This window comes from Rattus norvegicus, chromosome 18 (assembly GCF_036323735.1).
Source record: "Rattus norvegicus strain BN/NHsdMcwi chromosome 18, GRCr8, whole genome shotgun sequence".
Lineage (NCBI taxonomy): Eukaryota > Metazoa > Chordata > Mammalia > Rodentia > Muridae > Rattus > Rattus norvegicus.
Window position 1 is genome coordinate 26,240,834 of NC_086036.1, and position 20,588 is coordinate 26,261,421.

The following is a 20,588-nucleotide window of genomic DNA, read 5'->3' on the forward strand; positions in this document are numbered from 1 at the left end:
GGACCTGGATTCCGTTCCTAGCACCCACATCAGGTGATGAGAAACTGTAACTCCAGCTCCAACACCTTAAAATCCTCGGGCCCTGGCCTTCACATGCATACTCTCCCGTCTGTACACATGTGTCTGTGTGTGTGTGCACGCATGCGCGTGTGTATGCGTGTGCACACCATTTAAAACAACAAAAATAGAACTAAACAAAGCCACGAAGTCTAAGAAGCAAACGTGACAGGACGTCCTCTGATCTCCACACACGTCCCTTTGCTCTCTCCACACACTCACTGATTACAAAGATGTAAATAATTTTTAAGTTGGGCTCCTTGCCCATGAGTAACACACTCTGTAATTATCAACTCCATATTAGCAGGCCTCTGAAGTCTCGCACACAATACACTTAGAAACATACTATGGTCCTGTGCCCCTCAGAAACAAGTCACATAAGGTGAAGAACGCATCTTCAAAGCCCCGGGACAACCATTGTCAACAAAACCAAAGACTTTACAACTAATATCTACATCAAGTATGGTTTAACTTTGGCCAAGCGATGCCTCATGCCTAAAATCCCAGAACAAGAGAACCAAGGCAGGAGGATAATGAGGTCCAGTGGAGTTACTCATTAAGACTGCTGTCTCAGTCCAGGGGTTGGGATGCCTGTCAACACTACAGCACATGTACAGTGTGCAGGCCTGGGTGAACACTAAAGCCACATGACAGGTATCAGGGGAATCAATAGCACTTCTAGCTCATGTTCATAAAACACAGCAAATGTCTCCAGGGCACTGGGCAGGGGCACCTCAGCCGAGAGACACAGGGCACCGTGCACAACGCTAACGTGCTCAGAGCTAATCTAATAAAAGAAAATGTTAACGCCTGTGTTTCTTCACTACATAGGGGTACTGCGTGAATCTACAGGTCACACAAAAGGCCATGTAGGCTGCATCTAACTGAAATGGAGACCAGGGACCAACTCCTTGGGCTCTAAAACCAGTTCCCACATGTGGTGGTTTGCCCTGGAATTATCTGTATTTTGATGCTAATTCCACTGCCCCAAGGACAGCTGCCTAGTCACTACTGTGGACTCAGGAGACTTCACCAGAACTTTCTCCCCATTGAATTTGTAAAATACAGGTGAGGGGCAGGTACAGGATAGAAGGAAACCTGTCATTGGAGGAGAAGGATGGGTGGGTGGGAGAGAAGTTTGAAGAAAGAGGAGAAGACTGGAACGGAAAAGAGGAAAGGAAGAGAGAGAAGCCGGGACAATATGGTAGGTGATGTTAAGATTCTGCTCTGTGTATTTACAGGTTATTACAAATGCTCTTAAGGGATGGATGGTACTGGGCTTTGTATGTTTGGGTGGGCAATTATATCTTACCAATTGGGTCAAAGATTATTGTGTTGTGTGTTCTTTTATGTGACGATTTGAGTGTAGCAAAGTGTGCGGCAGCTGGAGACACTGGGCCGCCAAGGAGTTGGGATGTGTTTCCGCCAAGGTATCTAGCAGATATCTTGGGGCACTGTGGGCGAACCTAGCAGGATAAAAAGACAACCTTACTTTTTTTATTTTTTTATATTTTACAACAACACCCACACACAGATCAAAGCCTTGGTCAGGCCACTTCTGCTCCCTGTCTGTAAGAGTGGGAATTAGCAATGCGTTACACAACAGGATCGTTCTGAGCATTAAATGAGCTATATTTGCGAAGGCCTTAGACAAAGATGTATGTAATGTTCTGTGAAATAAAACACTACACAAGTGTCCAGCAGCTGATGAGAGTAAAGCTCTTGGGACTGAGAGACAGCTCGGCAGTTCTGAGCTCACGCTGCTCTTGCAGAGGAACAGAGTTTAACTTGTGACACCCTCAGGCGGCTCACAACCTCTGCCCCTCTCTACCTTTCAGTGAAAGGATATGATGTCATCACACCCAGAAAAAATACGGCTCTTTATTCTAGTGCCCCGAGTTTAAACTGGGCTGGAGAACATTAAGAAAGCAAAATAACATGTCCCCAAGGTGGGTGTGAGACTCAAAACTTTTAAATACAGATACCATAGCGATGAACTCTAAACATGTTTATAGTCTGTAAGATTAGCACTGACATGTCAAAAGGTCACATTCCTGTGCAGTAACTGAGGGCTGCAGGTCAGGCCTGGCCTCTGGTCTCTGTATAACCTGGGAAATACATCATCTCTCTCCCCTCTCCCTTCCTCCTCTGCCTGCAAGCCTGTGTGCATGCATGCGTGTGTGCAAGCGTGTGCATGCATGTGTGTGAGCATGCGTGCATATCCCCTAGACTACCATTTCTCTCCTCAACACCTCCCCTCCCCCTTTTTCTTTGAGAGTGCAAGGGAGAGCCTTAGGCTGGCCACAAACCTGTTGTGCAGCTAAGCATAACCTTGAACTCCTGCTGTTCCTGGCTCCACTTTCTAAATGCTAGGACAGCAGTAGATATGTGCTCAGATGCCTGACCACAGGATGCCATTTCATACTAGAAGGGGCTGTGGGTTAGCTCAGTGGTGGTATGCTTTAGTAGCAGCCACAAGGCCCTGTGTTCAACCCCCTACAGAAAACAACACCTAAAACACACTCAACACCCAAGGACCTTGATTTGTATCTGACCTCTAAGGCTGAATTCTGGCAACTCTGGGAGAGTAGCAGCCTGATTTTTCTAAGCGTGTAAGAAATAAAAAGGAAGACACAAATGTCTGTGCAGAATTTTAAACCAAAAGCTTTCCGAGTAGGACAGAAAACCAGCCCTTCCTCTCTCCTCATTGCAGGGCAATAATAAACAAAGAAAACCACATTATTAGACTTTGCACTGGGATTCTACTCGTACAGAGAAGCAGGGAGAGGACTCATGGCCCTGGCTGACCCAGCACCACACCGCTACACCCCCACACTGACACCCCCACCCCTACACTCCTACACCGCTACACCCCACAGTGACACCCCCACCCCTACACTCCCACACCGCTACACCCCACAGTGACACCCCACCCCTACACTCCCACACCTCTACACCCCACAGTGACACCCCCACCCCTACATACCACACCACTACACTGCTACACCCCCACACTGACACCACTACACCTCCACACTACCACATCACTACACCCCCACACTGACACCCCCACACCTCCACACTACCACACTGCTACACCCCCACACCACCACATGGCTAAGGGTCCTTGTAGGTCTCAGGCAACAAGCCTTGTGTATGAAGGTGCAGAGTTGCATTCCCTGCTGGTGCTGGTGCTCGATCCCACCTATGTAAAATGTGCAGGGCACATTCACTGAGTCGGACGTTAGCTAAGGCTTCCCAGGGGCTGAGAAGGGAGAAACGGGAATAACTGTTAATGATTTCCTTTTGGGGGTAACAAAAATGTTCAGAACTACATGTTTGCCGAGGTTTGTGAATATGCTGGACACCGAGGTAGATACACTGGGCTATGGGGGGAAAGAGGTGGGTCTGTCTTTATAACAGGTTCTGTTGCTGTCCGGCCTTTTCTTATCAGTGAGATGAAGTTAGATCTGTCAACAGTTCTGGTAACGAAAAGGCTGAAATTAGCTCCCAGACTGCGTAGACGGGGCAACCAGAATGTCTAAACACAGAGATTAGGGGGCTCAAAGAGACTATGTGCATAGAAAAAAGACCCCAGGGAAGGAGGCCTGTGGGCGCTGGCTACCCACTCCCCATGGTTTCCGTGCCCCAGCATTCAGAGTCCTGACCTGGGGCCAAATGCACCTGAGCCTCACCCATGAATTTCTCAAGGGGGTGAGTAATGGAAAAAGGCAGGAGGCCAAATAAGCTTTCCAAATTTCATTTCCACACCCTGCAGTCTGTAGGCCCAATGCTAACCTTTAAATGCACTCTGTGTGCCCCTCCTGGGGAAGAGACAGCAAGAACAAAATGAAAGACAGGGAAAGAAGGAAATAAATTCTGGCTGATTTTTTTTTTTTTAAAAGCAAGATCACCATTCCCTTCCAGAAGTCTCAGCAGCCATTTACGTTTCCTCTGGGAAGTCCTATCATGTGACCCTTATTTAAACCCTCTCTCATACAACCAGAAAAAAAAATGCAACCACCTGGAGTGAAAGGTATACCCTCTGCATGCCCAGACCCCTTTGGCACTGCCTCCTCCCTGTCATTCCCAGGCACTCTTCCCTGTCACAGAGCCAGCTGGTGTCTGCGACTGCCAGTGCCTCAGGCCATGGCCCACACCACTTCTTCTGCCAGGCTGGGCCCAGCTCACTCCTCAGGCCTTAATAGCACTGCTGATAAATATCCAAAGAGCGTTCCTGCTCCTCTCTCCTGAGAGTCCACCACTCTGCCGCTACTCCACCTATTTCCTGCCTGCTCACGGCAGACTGCTGACACAGAAGGGAGTGTGTCTATCTTATTCCTTGCCATATCCAAAGGGCTACACCAGCCGTACAGCTGGTATATGGCTGGCACTGACATTTGCTAAGCAGATGAACCTCAGATTTGAAGGCTGAAATATCTGCGGGACTGAGGAGCACAGTAAGGGGAACAGAGAGCGACTGACCAAGTGAAGACGACTACTGCTTCTGGATTTCCGTACCCCACAACTCGGTTTAATGGAACCCAATACCCAATATCCTAAGCCATGGGGGCCTTTAGAAAGTGACTAGGCTGTAAGGGCTCTCTCTGCCTGACATAAGCAGCTCGACCAGGTCTGTCCTCCTCTTCTGCCGTGTTGTCCCCGTTTATGAAGCACATAACAGTTAGCAGATCACCAAATCAGCTGATAGCTTGTAGTCTCAGAATTCTCAGCCTTCAGAAGTCAGAACAAGAAACCGCCTCAACTCACCAATCACCTGCTGTTATGCTAGCCCAGCCAGACTGAGACATGCAGAAACGTCGTGGTGGTGGTGGTGGTGGTGGTGGTGGTGGTGGTGCTGGCGGTGGTGGGTGGATGTAGGTGTGAGGCGTATGCACATGAGTGTGTAGGTTTATGTGTCTGTGTGCCATGCAGAGGCCAGACGACTTCCAGCCTCTTCCTCCATGTTACCTCCTTGAGACAAAGCCTCTTAGAGAACCAGAAGCTTGCTGTGTCAGCTAATCAGCATGACCAGCGAACTCCTGGGATCTGCCGACCTCAACCCTGCAATGCTGGGATGCAGGCAAATGAACGAATGCCCCACTTTTTTTCTTTAGAATTTAGAGAACACAACTTTTTTTTGGGGGGGGGGAGCTGAGGACCGAACCCAGGGCCTTGCGCTTGCTAGGCAAGTGCTCTAACCACTGAGCTAAACCCCCAACCCCTTGCCCCACTTTTTATGTGGGTGCTGGGTACTCGTTTTGCACAGCAACCCCTCTGACCAACTGAGCCATCCCCCGACCCCTAGAAACAATGACCCGAGTGCTACTCAAAACCATCACTGTTAAGGATTTTCCTTTCTTTAAAAACAGAACTGTACAACCGAAACGGCTACACAATGGACAGACTTGATTAAATTACTATGGGCTGTTTGAGTGTTTACTGACTGCAGTCTCTATGCTTTGTATGATGTACAAATCCCATTTTTTTTCTTTTTTTGCTACACAGGGCGGAGCACTGAAGAAGTCTCTAGACAATTCTCAGGAACAGAAGGCCATTTTCCTCCATCTTCACATGTACAGGGCACTTGTGTGGTATGTCCTATTACCACTTGGTACCAGGGACTCTCAACACTTTCTGAGCACTAGAGCCCCTTATAAAATTATAAAAGATTGATAAGCCTTTCAAAACCCCCAAGCCCAGGCCATATCCCTGACCAATTAGATCAGGCTCTAAGGGGGAAAGACCCAGACAGCCATCAGTATGACTGTCCCTCAAATGAGGCCAGTGGTCACCCAAGTCACAAAACCCTAAGCTGACTTCAAAGGTGAAAAAGTTGGACCTACAGAAAGGCAACATCGTACAAACAGACACCAGGGGGGCTGGGTACTCACCGAGTGTTGCTTGCTGAACTTCTGCTTAAATCATTAAGTGTCCTTTATTACATCTTTAGTGGTTTTCCAACTCAAATGTCACTTTGTCTCAGAATCTCAAAGCCATGAAGAAAGCACATCCACTTATTGACTTACATCCTAAAACTTGGAAAATGCACCCCCTCTACTCGTTATAAATATCGGGCTCTGCTGCTGTCTTCTAGCAACGGACAGAACATTGAACATCTTGTAAGAAGAACCAGTAATATGCAGTTGATTATGTAAATAATGAATAACTAAACGAAGAAATAATAAGGCTGAAATCGGCACCTAAAAATCACCTTGAAGTATGACTGAAGGTGGACCAGCCTAAGATGGCCTCTAGTCAAGAGAAAGAAGCTGGTTCCACCCGGCTTTCAGTCACAGGCACAATGAAGAGTGGCCAATGTTCTTTACTGCTGAGCCCAGACCCAAGAAACACTTAACCCTTTACAGCTCACATAGAATGTACTCATGCTGACAAAGGAGTGAATTTCTCAAACAATCATATATCGAACAGCACTGGTATAGGAAAGTTACCATGTCATGCAGTGTTTTTAAAAATCCATATTCTTGGGGAGAACTCAAGGGGGAAAAGGCTTTCTGCCAAACCCTACATGGTGGAAGAAGAGAAACAATTCTGAACCACAGAATTTACCCCTTTTATAAGAATTACAAGTAAAATGCACAGACAGAGTCAGGTGGAGGAGTATACTACAGGTAATTTTGTTAACGCACACACAGTGACTACAGTGATTCTGAATCAGGTTGCTTATCTCCATTTAACATTAAATATCCCTAGAAGGGCGTCTTTCTTCCTTTGCCTGCACTGAAAGACAAACCGACCTCCCCAGTCTACCTGAGTGATCATAGGTACAACTACAAAACCCAGATGGTGCAGATAACACCGGGAGAGTAAAACCTTGTCAACTTGAAGCCCGAGGGATCTCCAATGTCACATGCAAGCTCATCTTGTCAGCCGCTGGCCTTCGTCCAGAACAACTAACTTCTAAAAACAAATCCGCAAGACCAGCCAGGCTGACACTGCCTACAATCTTAGCACACAGAAGATCAAGGTGGAGAATCAGAAGTTTAAGGTTATCCTTGGCTACACAGCAAGTTTAAGACCAGCCTGGGCTACTTGAGACTGTCTCAAAAAATGAAACAAAACACCAATAAAATCATTCTTCTCCCTTCTAGCATATGCTAAATTCCAATCCGGCCAATGATAGTCAGGTATGTAATAATAATTATCTTGTGTTTTGGCCTCCAACTGAGATGTTTTTACCCTTTATTTTTTTTAAAGATTTATTTTATTTATTATATATAAGTACACTGTAGCTGTCTTCAGACACAGCAGAAGAGGGCATCGGATCTCATTACAGATGGTTGTGAGCCACCATGTGGTCGCTGGGATTTGAACTCAGGACCTCGGGAAGAGCAGCCAGTGCTCTTAACCACTGAGCCATCTCTCCAGCCCTTACCCTTTATTTTTATTACCATAGTTAAGAAGTTTCAGAAAACAAATGGATGAAACCAACACACACACACACACACACACACACACACACACACACACACGTGTGTGTGTGTGTGTGTATATAAATATATATGTATATGTATACATATATGTTGTTATAATATAAAACAAAATTGATTTATGGAGAGGAACAATTCTGATTTGAACAAAGAAACATTAAGTTATAAAATAATTATCATTAGATCCTAATCTTACGATACATTTTTTAAATTTAATTACACAAATAATTTATATAACGAAGGAGGTATGTTATGAATGTATTTTATAAGGTTTGTTACCCTGTTTCCAAATTCACTTTGGATATTTGCCCTTGGGGCCAGAGAGATGGCTCAGCAGTTAAGAGGCCTGGCTGCTCTTCCAAAGGAGCCAGGGTTGATTCCCAGAACCCCCGTGATGACTCACAACCATCTAACTCCAGTTCCAGGGGGTCCAACAACCCTCCTCTGGCCTCCTGCAGCACCGGGCACACATATGGCACTCAGACAGAGGCAGAACACTCGCTCATGGTTTTTAATTTAAAAAATAGCCTTAATATTTTGCCATTACCTTTCCCCAAGTGGCATGGAGGCCCTTACAGCTCAGAGGACAACTGGCTGGAGCCAGCTCTCTCTCCTAGCATGTGGCTGGCTGGGAACTGAACTTGGGTTGTCAGAGTTGGGGTAAAGATCAAACCATTGAGCTACCTCATTGGCCCAACAATTAGCCTTTTTAAAGTCAAAAAGTTAACCCAGGCTGAAGACTCATGTCTGTAATCCCAGTACTAGAAAAGCTAAGGCAAGGTGAGGTCAACTTTTGGTACAAAACGAGTTCCCAGCCAGTCGGGTTACAGTGTGAGAGAGGGGTCAAAAAAATAAATCAAGTCAAAGTTCTTCACCTGTCCTCATTCTAACTCTGAGTGAAGAAAGTTCTAACTAATTGGGTTTAAACTAATTGTGAACAAAAGCATATGTGGGAAATAACGAAGTCACCAGTGGGACAGTTCACCCCAATGCTGCTGAGGTCCACGTGCCAGAAAGAGAAGCCAGCTCCACATTTTGTGCCTTGGTAAGGTCAACTCCACGTCAGTATAATCTAATATAAAACACCTTTGGCTGGTTGACAGGAGATCAGAGAACAAGTTAAGGATCCTAAATATGTAACCTTGGGCAATCAGTACCTTAACCTTAAAGTGCTTCGACTTCTATGTCGGGGACCAGGGCTGAACAGCCCAACAAGCTCTGAATGGGGATCTGGTTGTGGAGGGGAAAGTACGGCTGGGCTGCGGGGTGAGTCACTTACGAGATGTAGGCTGGGTATCCGAAACCTATCAGGTTGCAGAGGAGAGAGGCTCCATAACCGAACACCAGATACAAAGCCACCAGTCCGATGACACCTGAAGACAGGAGAGAAGAGGGTTGGGTGGCAGGGTAGGCATTCTAAAGGGACAATCCGCGCCCACACCCACACTTCGAGGTTGGGCCTTTCCTAGGCGTTTTCCTCCTGCCTCAAATACAGGAGAGAAGCAACCACAGGAGGTCGGGCCTGCCTATCGTTTTTTTGGGTTGGGGACACTGGAGAGTCCTCTGCCTCTCCTCCCTGGGCAGAGCCCTCCTGAGTTGGGGTATTCTGAGCAGTCCCCTGCCTCAATTCCCTGGGATAGGGTCCGTCTGGGCTGAGCATACTAAGCAATCCCCTGCCTTAACTCCTTGGACAGGGCCCGCCTGGGCTAAGCATACGGAGCAACCCCAGTTAGGGAGGAGGCCCCGGCTGGGTTGGGCATACCCGGCAGTCCCCTGCCTCTCCTTCCTCCCCGCTGGCCCGCGGTGCACACACCGGGAAGCCCCGCTCGGCTAGACCCGGCTCCCGCGCGCGGGCGCGGGCTGTGCACACGAGGCCCCGCTGCCGGGGGTGAAGGGAGGGGTGGTTCGGAGGTGAAAGCGAGCTTCACCCCGCTAGACACCGCGCCCAAAGATATGGGTCCTCGGACAGTCGCGGCCGGCAGCGGCGACACGTCAGCGTCCGCGCGTCCCGCAGCCTGCGGCTCCCAGGCCCCGTTCCATGCGCGAGGAGCCTCCCGCCCGTCCTCCGTCCCTGCCCCGCGCCGCTCCCGGGGACCCGCCGCCCACCGAGCGCGATGAAGCTCCGGTTCACTCCAGTCTTGGCCTCGAGCTTGGCCAGGAGATCAGTCATGCAGTTCTTCTCGTGCAGGAACCGGTCGAACCTCTCCCTCATGGCTGCGGACATGGCTGGGCCGTTCGCGCCGCCCGGGATGCTCCTCAGCTGGCTGGACGCGGAACCCAGCTGACCGGGGCGGGGCGGGGGCGGGCGGCGCCGCGGCGCGTGCACGAGGTTCCGGGGCGCGCGCCCCGCGCTCGCCCCCGCCCTTCTGGCGCGGTCCCTGCCCTGCCCCCGCGGTGCGCTCACCGCAGCTGCCACGCCCTACCCGGCCCACAACGCTGGGGCCTCGCTGGAAGCAGCTGGACCCGCCCGACTTTTTAAAATCCAACCCGAGCACCAAGAAAGAAAAGAGCGGGTGATCTTAATGCCTGCAAAGGAGTAAGATTAGTTTGGTGGACGCATTGCTGTGCTAAACCTTCGACGGCATATTTAACCTAAAAATGGAAATGTGTGCCAGTCCTGAGCGGAGTCTGGGTGCAGGCCCGCTTCCCTCCTGTGCCAGGACTCAGCATGGTTTTGAAAATTCCCCTGGAGAAAGCTCACGTGCCCTTCTCTAGGGCACACTGTTTTTAAGCAAGGCACTTAAGCCTCCTGGTGGGCTAGAGTTACCTTGAGATCTAAGGGAAGTGTTTCCTAGCTCTACTAAGGAAGTGGCAATCTTCACTTCCCTAAATGCACTGTTACCCAGAAGAGGTGGGCCCGGCAGTGTAAGCCCAGACAAGACCATTCTTTAGCTCCTCCAGCAGGCGGTGGTATCCCAAGTTCTTCCACATAAACCCAGGCTCTAGTGGTCTTTTACCCGAATTTCTTCAGAACACTCCTGAAATCGCCCTTTCTCCCACTCCTGCCAAGTTTTCCATATTGCATCAGACTCAAAGGCCTTGCCAATGTAGAACTCCATTTCTCAGCAGAGAATGTGAGGTCCCGTGCGCAACTGGTCCCTAATATTCTTTCTTACACCCTCCACTTCCATATAGTGTTATATGAGTCATTTCCATGGAAATGAGTAGATACCTCGCTCACGCCATATTTCTTATCTGCAAGTTCCTTCTCTTCCCTCACCAGGGTCTTAACTCTTTCAGCTGCCCCCCCACCAGTATCCAGTTAATCACTGAAGAAACAAAGTTAATAGCGTTGTTATAACAGCATTCACGCCCAAATGTTCCTTAGCTACAATTAATTCTCAATGTTAGAGGAACCAAATGTGGGTCAAAGTCAGGCATGGTTTTGCATACCTTGTATCCCAGCTCTTGGAAGATGAGGCAGGAGGATCAGGAGTTCAAAGACAGACTCAATTACATAGAGAGTTTGAGTCCCGCCTGAGACCCTTTTGAAAAGCAAGCAAGCAGAGCTAGAGAAATGGCTCCGTGGTTAGGAACACATACTGCTCCTGCAGAGAATGAACTCAGTACCCAGTACCCAGCTTCTAACCCCTGTCCTAGGACATCAGGGCTCCTACTGCACTCTGGACACTTGTACTTATATGCACTTGCTCCATTGTTCCGGACACACACACACACAATTAAAAATTAAAAATAAATCTAAAACCAAAGAAATCTCATTGTTTTGAGAATAAAATTTTGAAAACAGCAACAACCAAACAAACCTAAAAGGTGAGCCGAATTGTGCTGTGTCTGTCCTTCACCCTCTGGTGACTTCCGTTTCTAAAGAATGGCGTCATCCTGGGCAGGCAACTCAGTCAGTAAAAGTCTCACTAGGCAAGCATGAGGTAAAAAGCCCCGGGTGGGGGTTGGGGATTTAGATCAGCGGTAGAGCGCTTGCCTAGGAAGCACAAGGCCCTGGGTTCGGTCCCCAGCTCCGGAAAAAAAGAAGAGAAAAAAAAAAAAAAGCCCTGGGTGACAGTGTCCCACCACTGGCAAAGTAGTTGCTGGAGTTTGCTGGCTGGCCAGCCTAATTGAACTGGTGAGAAAGACACAGGAAAGCAAGAGTAGACACTAACCCCGTCCTCCACACACATGGCCTTGTGTGCACCTGGCTGCCATGTGTAATATGCTGGTTTGAGTGAAAATGTTCCCCATAGGCTCATGTATTTGAATACTTGGTTCTCACTTGGGGCTAAAATTGAATGGGAGGAATAGTACCGAATTTTTTCCCTTAGATAATTGCAATCAGACTGGAGAAGCATGGAGCCCTTAGCTCATGCAGTCCCCATAAACCTTCTATAGATGAGAAACGATGTAAAATATAAGAACCCAGTTTTAGGTCTTTAACTAACCGCCCACTCTGTTTATCTAGTATGCTATGTTCTGGGACCAGACACTGTGAGTCTTAGGGACCACAGACCACAGTGCTGTCCAGAAAGCCAGGGAGATGGCTTGGTCCAGCAGGAGCAGGTTGACCTTGGCGGCTCCTAGGAAGGTGACAGGGTCCCCTGGGGAACTGTGATGCGGGCTGGTTTTTGCAGGGCAAAAGAGTTTGAAGTCATTTGGTTCCGTGTCAGGAGGAGGCAGAGCCTAAGTTGCTGGATCATCTTTACTGAGTACCCACTCTCTCTGGTCCCTTTATGGGTACCAGGCATCTGTGAGACAACCAGCCTCTGCAGGAGACCCTTACCCCTCAGGGACACTTATACTGCAAGTGTCCTCCCTCTGCCGGAGGAACCTCACAGTGGCTCACATCTAAAGGACATGGGGGCAAGTAAGCCACATCTGAGCTGCTTCGTGCCAGATGGATGGAGGAATACAATGTAGGAGACTGTCTTATCCATAGGGTCACACACACACACAAAGGACATGAAGATAAGAGGAGGACTCGGGAAAAGAAGGCGTTTGGTAGGAGAGGGGAAGAGATAAGAGAAGATAATGGGGGAAACTCTGGTAAAAAGTGAATATATATGTGTGTATATTCATACATGTGTATATATATGTAGATATATGTAGATATATTGTAAAAGAATACATACATATATGTATATATAATATTTATATGACACATATATATGAAATTGTAAAAGAATACATAGAAATTTTAAAAATTAATAATTTTTTTAAAACCGCACATTACTGTTCTTCCTGCTTGCATGTCTGTGTGAGGGTGCAGATCCCCTGGAACTGGAGTTACAGATAGTTGTGAGCTGCCACGTGGGTGCTAGGAATTGAACCTGGGCCCTTTGGAAAAGCAGCCAGGGCTCTTAACCGCTGAACCATCTCTTCAGCCCCCAAATAAAAATTTTAAAACAGTATTAAAAGAAATATGATGTAGCTGGCACACTTACAAACCCAGCATTCGGAAGGGAGAGGCAGAAGGATCCAAAGTTTGAGGTCATTCTGCTTGGCTAGATAAATTTGAGGCTAGCCTGGGCTACATGAGACTATCTCAAAAAGACAAGACAGGACTAGCAAGATGGCCCAGGTGGTATAGAGCTTGCCACCAGGCCTGATGACCAGTGCTGACTCTCTGGAACCCTCATAATGGTGGGAAGAGAGAACTACGTTCCTAAACTTGCCCTCTGACCCCCACACGAGTGGGATGGTCTGTATGCCCCTCTCCTTCATACACACCCCACTAATAATATGTGAAACTTTTATTTAAAAAAATGTAAAAATCTCTGTGCTTCATTGAATATGTTTGGGTAAAATTGCTTTCCTCATTTATCTGATTTTAAACATTTTCTACTGAAAATATAGGCAAGGCTTCTTATTACAGTTTTCCATCTATCAAGTAGGGAATTAGATTTTAGAGCATCAGTGCTCACGATTGACAACAGACCGCCATGAGGATCCCCTAGTCCAGCTAAAGTAATTTTATACTAAACGGGCTGCTGTATGCCATGACTGCTGCTTACAAACCCGTAGACTTTTTTCAGTTGGCATGACAGTGCTCTCACTTCATGCTTTGGTTTCTTAGTCATACCTGCACAGGGACATCCAGGAAAAACAAGCCACTGGAAGGTTGTTTCTCTGTGACCCTGACTTGTCAGGCTAGTTCTTGACAAACCCTGAACTTAGATTTCACCCTTGACTGCAACTCCTCACTGGCCCTGGGCTACGAGTCCCACCCCAAAGAACAGTCCGGATCTGCCTAGTAGTGGACAAGGTGGCTGCAATTTTGACTGCCTCCCGCTACGCCTCCAGGGCATGGGACGTATGTTCACGTGTACCTGCAGTCCAGTGTACACTGCAGAGGCTAGAGGAGAGCCATGGAGTCTGACTCTCTCGCTGTCCGTCACCTCTCAGTCCTTTGGGGCAGGGTCTTATGCTTAACCAGGAACTAGGCTGGTGGCAGCAAATCTGGGGAGACCCTATCTCTGTTTCCCACAGCAAGAGGGATATGAGCACTCTTGGGGCTACGCTCCTCCTTCCTTCCTTCCATCCTTCCATCCTTCCATCCTTCCTTCCTTCCTTCCTTCTTTTCTTTCTTCCTTCCTTCCTTCCTTCCTTTCTTCCTTCCTTCCTTCCTTCCTTCCTTTCTTTCTTTCTTTCTTTAATGTTGGAGCTGAGAATTTGAACTGAGGATCTCACACCTGCAGAGCAAGTAGCCTCACCCACTCAACCACCTGCCCCTCAACCTCTTCTTTGATGAGGAGAACAGGAGTTCCTTTGTGAACCTCTCTCCATGCCTAAGCATCAAGAAGATGTAGTTCACATGAACAAAGAAACCAAGCAGTATTTTGTTTTCTGTTGCTGCTCTACCAAGCCATCACAAATGTGGGGGCTTAACACCACGTAAGGACACTATCTCAGAGTTTCTGTCAGACGTCTGACCCAAGTCTTACTGGGCTAAAATCAAGCTACGATTTCCAGGGCTTGGTTCCCTCCTGGAGACTCAGGGAGATACCATTTCTTTGCTTCTTTGAGGGATTGACAGATCAGTTCCGGGGGTTCTAAGACTGAAATCTCCATTTCCTTCCTCTTTTTCGGGGCTAGCAGCAGTGGAATGAATTCCTCTCATACACAAGTCTCTCTTCCCTTTTCTCCTGCCTCAGCACTGTGGCCCATCTACTTTCTCCTTACATGTTTTAAATAGGTTTATTTTCCTTTTATGTGTATGAGCGTTCTACCTGCATGCATGTATGTGCACCACACGTGAACCATACCTGGTGCCTGCAGGAGACCAGAAGAGGTCTGGTTCCCCTGGAACCAGAGATAACAGATGGTTGGGAGCCACCATGCAGATGCTGGGAACAGAACCTAGGTCCTCAGCAAGAACAGCAAGTGTTGTCAACTGTGGCATAATCTCTCCAGCACAGCCCCTCCTCTTTTTAAGTTGGTTTATCTCTGGTATTTGTGGCACTAACAGAAAGCTGGCGGGATGTGTAAGGAACTAGTCCTGGATTCCGACTATTAGGACATGGATTCTTTACTCTCCTGTCTTCACAATGGCCTTACATTAGGCCTCACACACAGCCTCCAGGTTTCCGTAAAGAGTGAACATGTTGAGATCTGACCACTAGCGGAGCCAGCCCAGGGCATGCACTGGCTTGTGCTGGAGATTCTGGGACTGACAGCCTGGCTCCATTACTTACTAGCTGGGAGTTCTTGGGAAGGTTCATGACCTATGAGAACCCAGCTTTTCTTGGCATACAAAACGAGGATAATGTTAGCACCTTCTTCATGGATTGCTGGAGTAAATGAGGAACTCCGTGTGGAAAGCGCTTCTAAACCCCTGCTGATGTTAATGACACTCTGCTAGGCTTGCAGACAGAAACCTAGTATAACTGTCTCCAGAGAAGCCTCACCCAGCAGTGCATTGAGCACCCAAGGTCAGACATTGGGAAGTCTTGTGAAAGAGTCGGACATAGAAATGAGCAAGTCAGAGGGGTCAAGGACACCACAAGAAGACCCACAGAGTCAACTAACCAAGGACTGTGGGGGCTCACAGAGACTGGGCCACCAACTAGGGAGCATGCAGAAGCTGGTCCCCCAAACTCTATTTGGACTGCCTGGCTGGATGTGGGAGAGGATGTGCCTAGACCTGCTAGGACTGGATGCCTCAGGGTGTGTGTGAGGGTAATCAAGGAGGGGGTTCCCCTTCTCTGAGAAGGGGAGGAGGCAATGAGAGGAGGGAATTGTAAGGGTAGGACTGGGAAGAGAGGAGGGAGGAAGGCTGAGATTGGGATGTAAAGTGAATTTAAAAAGCACTTCTAGGGGTTGGAGATTTAGCTCAGCGGTAGAGCGCTTGCCTAGCGAGCGCAAGGCCCTGGGTTCGGTCCCCAGCTTTGAAAAAAAGAAAAAAGAAAAAAAAAAAAGAAAAAAAGCACTTCTAGAAGACCTGGCCTTCAGAAGCTCTGCAGAAGTGAGAGCTATGTCCAAAAGACTCACACATAAGTGCAGTAGATGTTACAAGAACTAATGTCTAAGACACTAGCACCTTGTCCAGTGTTGGTTTTTGACACAGGGTTCCATGAATTCCAGGCTGGCCTCGAACTCACTATGTAGTCAAGGATGATCTTGAACTCCCGATCCTCCTGCTTTAACCTTCCAAATGCTGGGATCCCAGGCATGTAACATTGAACTCCATTTATAATCCAAGGCTTCATACACACAACTGAGCTACATTCCTAGCCTTTTCATTGGCTATTCAGTTTTATCCGTTGACTTGGTATCTATATGTACATCTGATTTCTGTGCATTCACTAAACACCATGACCAAAAGCAACCTGAGGAGGTAGCAGTTTATTTCCTCCCACAAGTGACAGTCTGTCACCAAGGCAGGCCAAGCTGGCAAGCAAGATTAGCCATCACGCTCTGAACATCAAAATGTTCTAGAAAGAAATAAAATAGAATTGTTGATGTCCCATTTAGCCCTTGGGCTAACCCGTGCGGAGGGATTTCCAGGCTTACCAGTGTGGACAAAGAACGAACCCAACACCATTTGTTGTTGAAGTCAGGCTGTTCTCTGGCGCTCAGCAAGCTGACTGGTGCGGCTCCTTATCACTGAGCTGTCCCCACACTTCCTGCTTCTTTGCTCCCCGACTTTCAGCCATTTGGGGAGGTGTTTTGACTCAAAGTCCGGCAGCTCTTGGACATAAATCATCACATGACCTTCCCAGTCGACTCAAGGACTTCTTCTTCTGAATGCAGAAATAACATTGCTCCAAGATGAGATCTGCTGTGTGGTTCCACGGGAATGAGTAAACCACAGAGCCTTGCCGGGTCTGCCAGGACGGCCTCTCTGAAACTGCTGCTGACAGACTTGCAGTTAGCTGGAACTGGAGGGATTTTGAATTAGTTTTGTTCAAACTTTTTTTTCTCCACATTTTTTTTTCTAGCAACTCTTCAATCTATACAGAACAAATGAACGAGAAAAAAAAAGTGTGCTAAGCCAGACATAGTGGTTAAACGTGTAAGTCTAAGCACTTGGGAAAAGGATGCAGGTTTGTCCTGTCAAGGACAAGGCGGACAATGAAAAGCCAGCTTGTCCTTTTACAACAACAAAACCTGCGGAAAGTAAGACTTCATCAGTCTAAACTCAGTTATAAATTCATTCGTCGGATAAAACCATGCTGCAGTTGATGGCGTTTAAGATACTCTAGTGGCCAGATCCTTTAGCTCACTGTCTCCTTGCTCATGCCCACTCCCTCATCCCCTCTCCCTGTGACAGAATCAAGACACAGTGCTGTGTGGCAGCCTCTAATTCTTGGTCCCACACAGTAGCTTCCCTCTTCCGAGCTCCTCAAGTCGACTATCCCAGACTAAACCACACGTTGCGGGATTCCCCCTGAAATGACGGTAGGAGTCGGCTCGGTGTGGGGGTTTCTCTGAAGGCTCTCTCCTGGGTCTCTCTGCTCCGTATCACCCTGCCACACGGCTATCTCTCTTACTCTTTAAAATATGCAGTTCACTGCCATTGTGTGTGCATTGGTGTTTTGCCTGCATGTGTGTCTGGGTCAGGATTTCAGATCGCCTGGAACTGACAGTTGTGCGCTGCCCACATGGATGCTGGGAATTTGAGTTTGAGGCTAGCCTGGTCTACAGAGCTAGTTATAGGACAGCCAGGGCTACACACACACACACACACACACAAAAAAAAAAAAACTTGTCTTGAAAAAAACTAAAAACAAACAAAACAACAACAAAACAAGAAAGAAATGCCATGAATCTTAGATGTAAATATAGTCAATAAAGCACCAAAGACTTTTGTTTGTTTGTTTGTTTGTTTGTTTGATCGGTTAATTTTTTTTTCAGGCAGGCTTTAGCTCTGTGTAGCTATGTAGCCCTGGCTGTCCTGAAACTTCCAATGTAGGTCAAACTGACCTTGAACTCCCGGGGATCCACTGGCCTCTCCCTCCTGAGTGCACCACTACCCCTAGCTCAAAAGAATTGTGTTAAGCAGAGGAAACTCAGTAATCTTGATCAAATAAAATGGAAAGCAATATTGACTCAGTTTCAAGGTAACTCTCTGTTTTTTGGGATAGACTCTCAATCTCTAACCTGATCTAGAACTCACTTATGCAGCCCAGGCCGGTCTTGATCCTGTGGAAATCTCCCTGCTCCACCTTCCTAAGTACTGGGATCATGGGTTTGTCCTAGAGTAATATTTTTCTAAAATAAAATATTTAGAGTTACCTCAAATCAAATTTTCAATTTGTTCTAATTCAGAAGAAAACTGTTAAAATCACATTGGACTGAAGACCAGCAACAATTTATGTAACAAGATTTCATTGGCCTTAGATTGCATCTACCCTTGGGGGAATGGAGGTAAACAGCCATCTTCGGATTTGACTAGTAAAAGTGTTGTGTGCCAGGAAATGTTCGTGACTCCCCCCCCCAAAAGACCACCAAGGAGCAGAATCTGATGCAATACCACTAGGGTCTTTATTCAGCCAGAGTTTGGGCCACACCCTTGTCTCTAACACAGTAGAACAGGAGAGCACAACCCCAAGCCCAATTTCAAGCAAGTAGGGGTGAGAACAGGGTTTCTAGCCTGGCACACATTTGATTGGTGGGCCATTATGGCCTTTAACATAATTGGCTGGTGCTGGGAGCCAAACCATAAACTTCTGTTTTCCTCCTGAGTGGTGGTTGTTAGGATGTGAAGTGTCAGGAGCAGGCTTGCAAACAGGAGGTGCAGATTTATTGGGGAGTAACCTGGAAACTGGTGCTGGGTACCGGCCTGTTAGTTAACTTGAGTTGAAACTTAGGTCAGGTTTCTAAGATGGATTGGAACCCAAAACATTTGTTTCTCAAAGTTATCGATAATTATTTGGTATAGACAATCGGGGTTATGGCCTCCAGAAGCCAACTTGACATGGGTGGGGGTTTTTTTTAGGACAACTTAACTGCTAGACCAAAGAACTAGGCAAGGCCAGGTCTATCACAGCAAAATTGACCAGGCTGAGAGGGAGGCAGCTGAAAGCAATGAGTGTTGCTTGCTTGCACTTCTCCAATGGCGATTGACTAAGAACCTACCATCTGCCAGGCAGTAAACAGACACAGGAATCAGACGACGTAAGACCCAAGCTCTATGGCTCTCACAGTAAATAATAACCACAACCGTGTTTGGTGTCCATTCTTGAAAGGTTCAAAGAAACTTTAGTCGCTTAGAATTTAAATTTTTCTCTGCTCTAAGAAAAAATAAACTGTTGTTAATAAAATCCCTCCATGTGTTTCATAGAGGGGAAATGTGTGTGCACGTGTGCAAATGTGTGCACGTGGAGGCCAGAGGTCGAACTTGAGTGGCAGTCCTCAGAGTCTTATTTATTTGTTTGCTTGGCTTTTTTGAAGACAAAGTCTCTCATTGGTTTGGAGCTTATGGTGGGTTTCAATAAGAATGCCGACCCCCACTCCCACCCCCACCCCGACCCCCAGGCTCATAGACTTGAGTGTTTAGTCATCAGGGAGTGCATTATTTGAAAGGATTAGAAGGATTAAGGGGTGAGGCCTTGTTGAAGGAAGTGAAGTCAATTGGGGTGAGCTTTGAGGTTTCAAAAGTCCATGCCAAAGCCCAGAGAGTCTCTCTCTGTCTCTCTGTCTCTGTCTTTGTCTCTCTGTGAGACTCTCTCTGTTTCTCTCTCTGTCTCTCTCTCTGTCTCTCTGTGAGTCTCTCTGTCTCTGTCTCTGTCTTTGTCTCTCTGTGAGTCTCTCTCTCTGTGTTTCTCTCTCTGTCTCTCTCTCTCTCTGTCTCTCTGTGAGTCTCTCTCTCTGTCTTTGTCTCTCTGTGAGTCACTCTCTCTCTCTCTCTTTCTCTCTCTCTCTCTCTCTCTCTCTCTCTCTCTCTCTCTCTCTCTCTCTCCAGCAGGATGTAGTTCTCAGTTGCATCTCCAGCACCAGCAGCATGTGTGCTGCCATGTTCCCCACCATGATGTTTGGACTAAGCCTCTAAAACTGTGAGCAAGCCCTCAATTGAATGTTTTCTTTCATAAGAGTTGCTGTGGTCGTGGTCTTTCTTCACAGTAATAGAACGTTAAGATAAAACTCACCACCTTGGCCAGCCTGGCTAGCTAGCCAGTGAGCCCCCAGGAACAGTCCGTCTCCACCCCCTGGCACTGCACTGCAAGCCCACACAACCGTGACCAGTTGTTTCACATGGGTTCTGAGAGTCAAACTCAGGTCCACAAATCTTGACCAACCAAACCATCTCCCAGGCCCCCGTTTGATCCTTTTTACGGTCAGATACCATTTGAATGGCTCTTTCCCTTTCTCTTTTCCCAAGTCCCGTAGGAGTTGAGAAAGCAGACACCTTTGGTTGAGTTATTGTTTTTCTGCATCTAATGAATTCATAAATACCGGGAGTTGGAAAACTACACCCTCTGTATGTGAAGGTGGGGTGGGGGAGGCACACATTCCTCACTCTCCCTGGACTTCCCTGAGGGCCCACTTGTGAATTAGTCAGACCCCTGAGGACTAGGAGACAGAGGTCACCAGGGACCTGACCCAGCACCTGACCCAGCACCTGACCCAGCACCTGACCCAGCACCTGACCCAGCACCTGACCCAGCACCTGACCCAGCACCTGACTAC

General features: G+C 47.6%; 1 protein-coding gene across 2 annotated transcripts in view; it reads right to left on the minus strand.

Moving 5' to 3' along the window:
* Reep5 (receptor accessory protein 5) overlaps window positions 1-16,672 on the minus strand; it is a 37,978-nt gene extending 21,306 nt beyond the window's left edge. Inside the window, exons 1-2 of one of the 2 annotated variants that reach the window (NM_001108888.2) lie at window positions 9,615-9,827; window positions 8,788-8,881 (exon numbers count right to left, since the gene is read on the minus strand). In NM_001108888.2, coding sequence (NP_001102358.2) covers window positions 8,788-8,881; window positions 9,615-9,732 — 212 coding nt within the window. In that variant the 5' untranslated portion in view covers window positions 9,733-9,827. Of the gene's footprint in view, window positions 1-8,787; window positions 8,882-9,614; window positions 9,828-16,469 lie in introns of those variants that run through there. The other variant, XM_039097000.2, reaches the window with a different exon arrangement.
* Window positions 16,673-20,588: the final 3,916 nt, after the last annotated feature.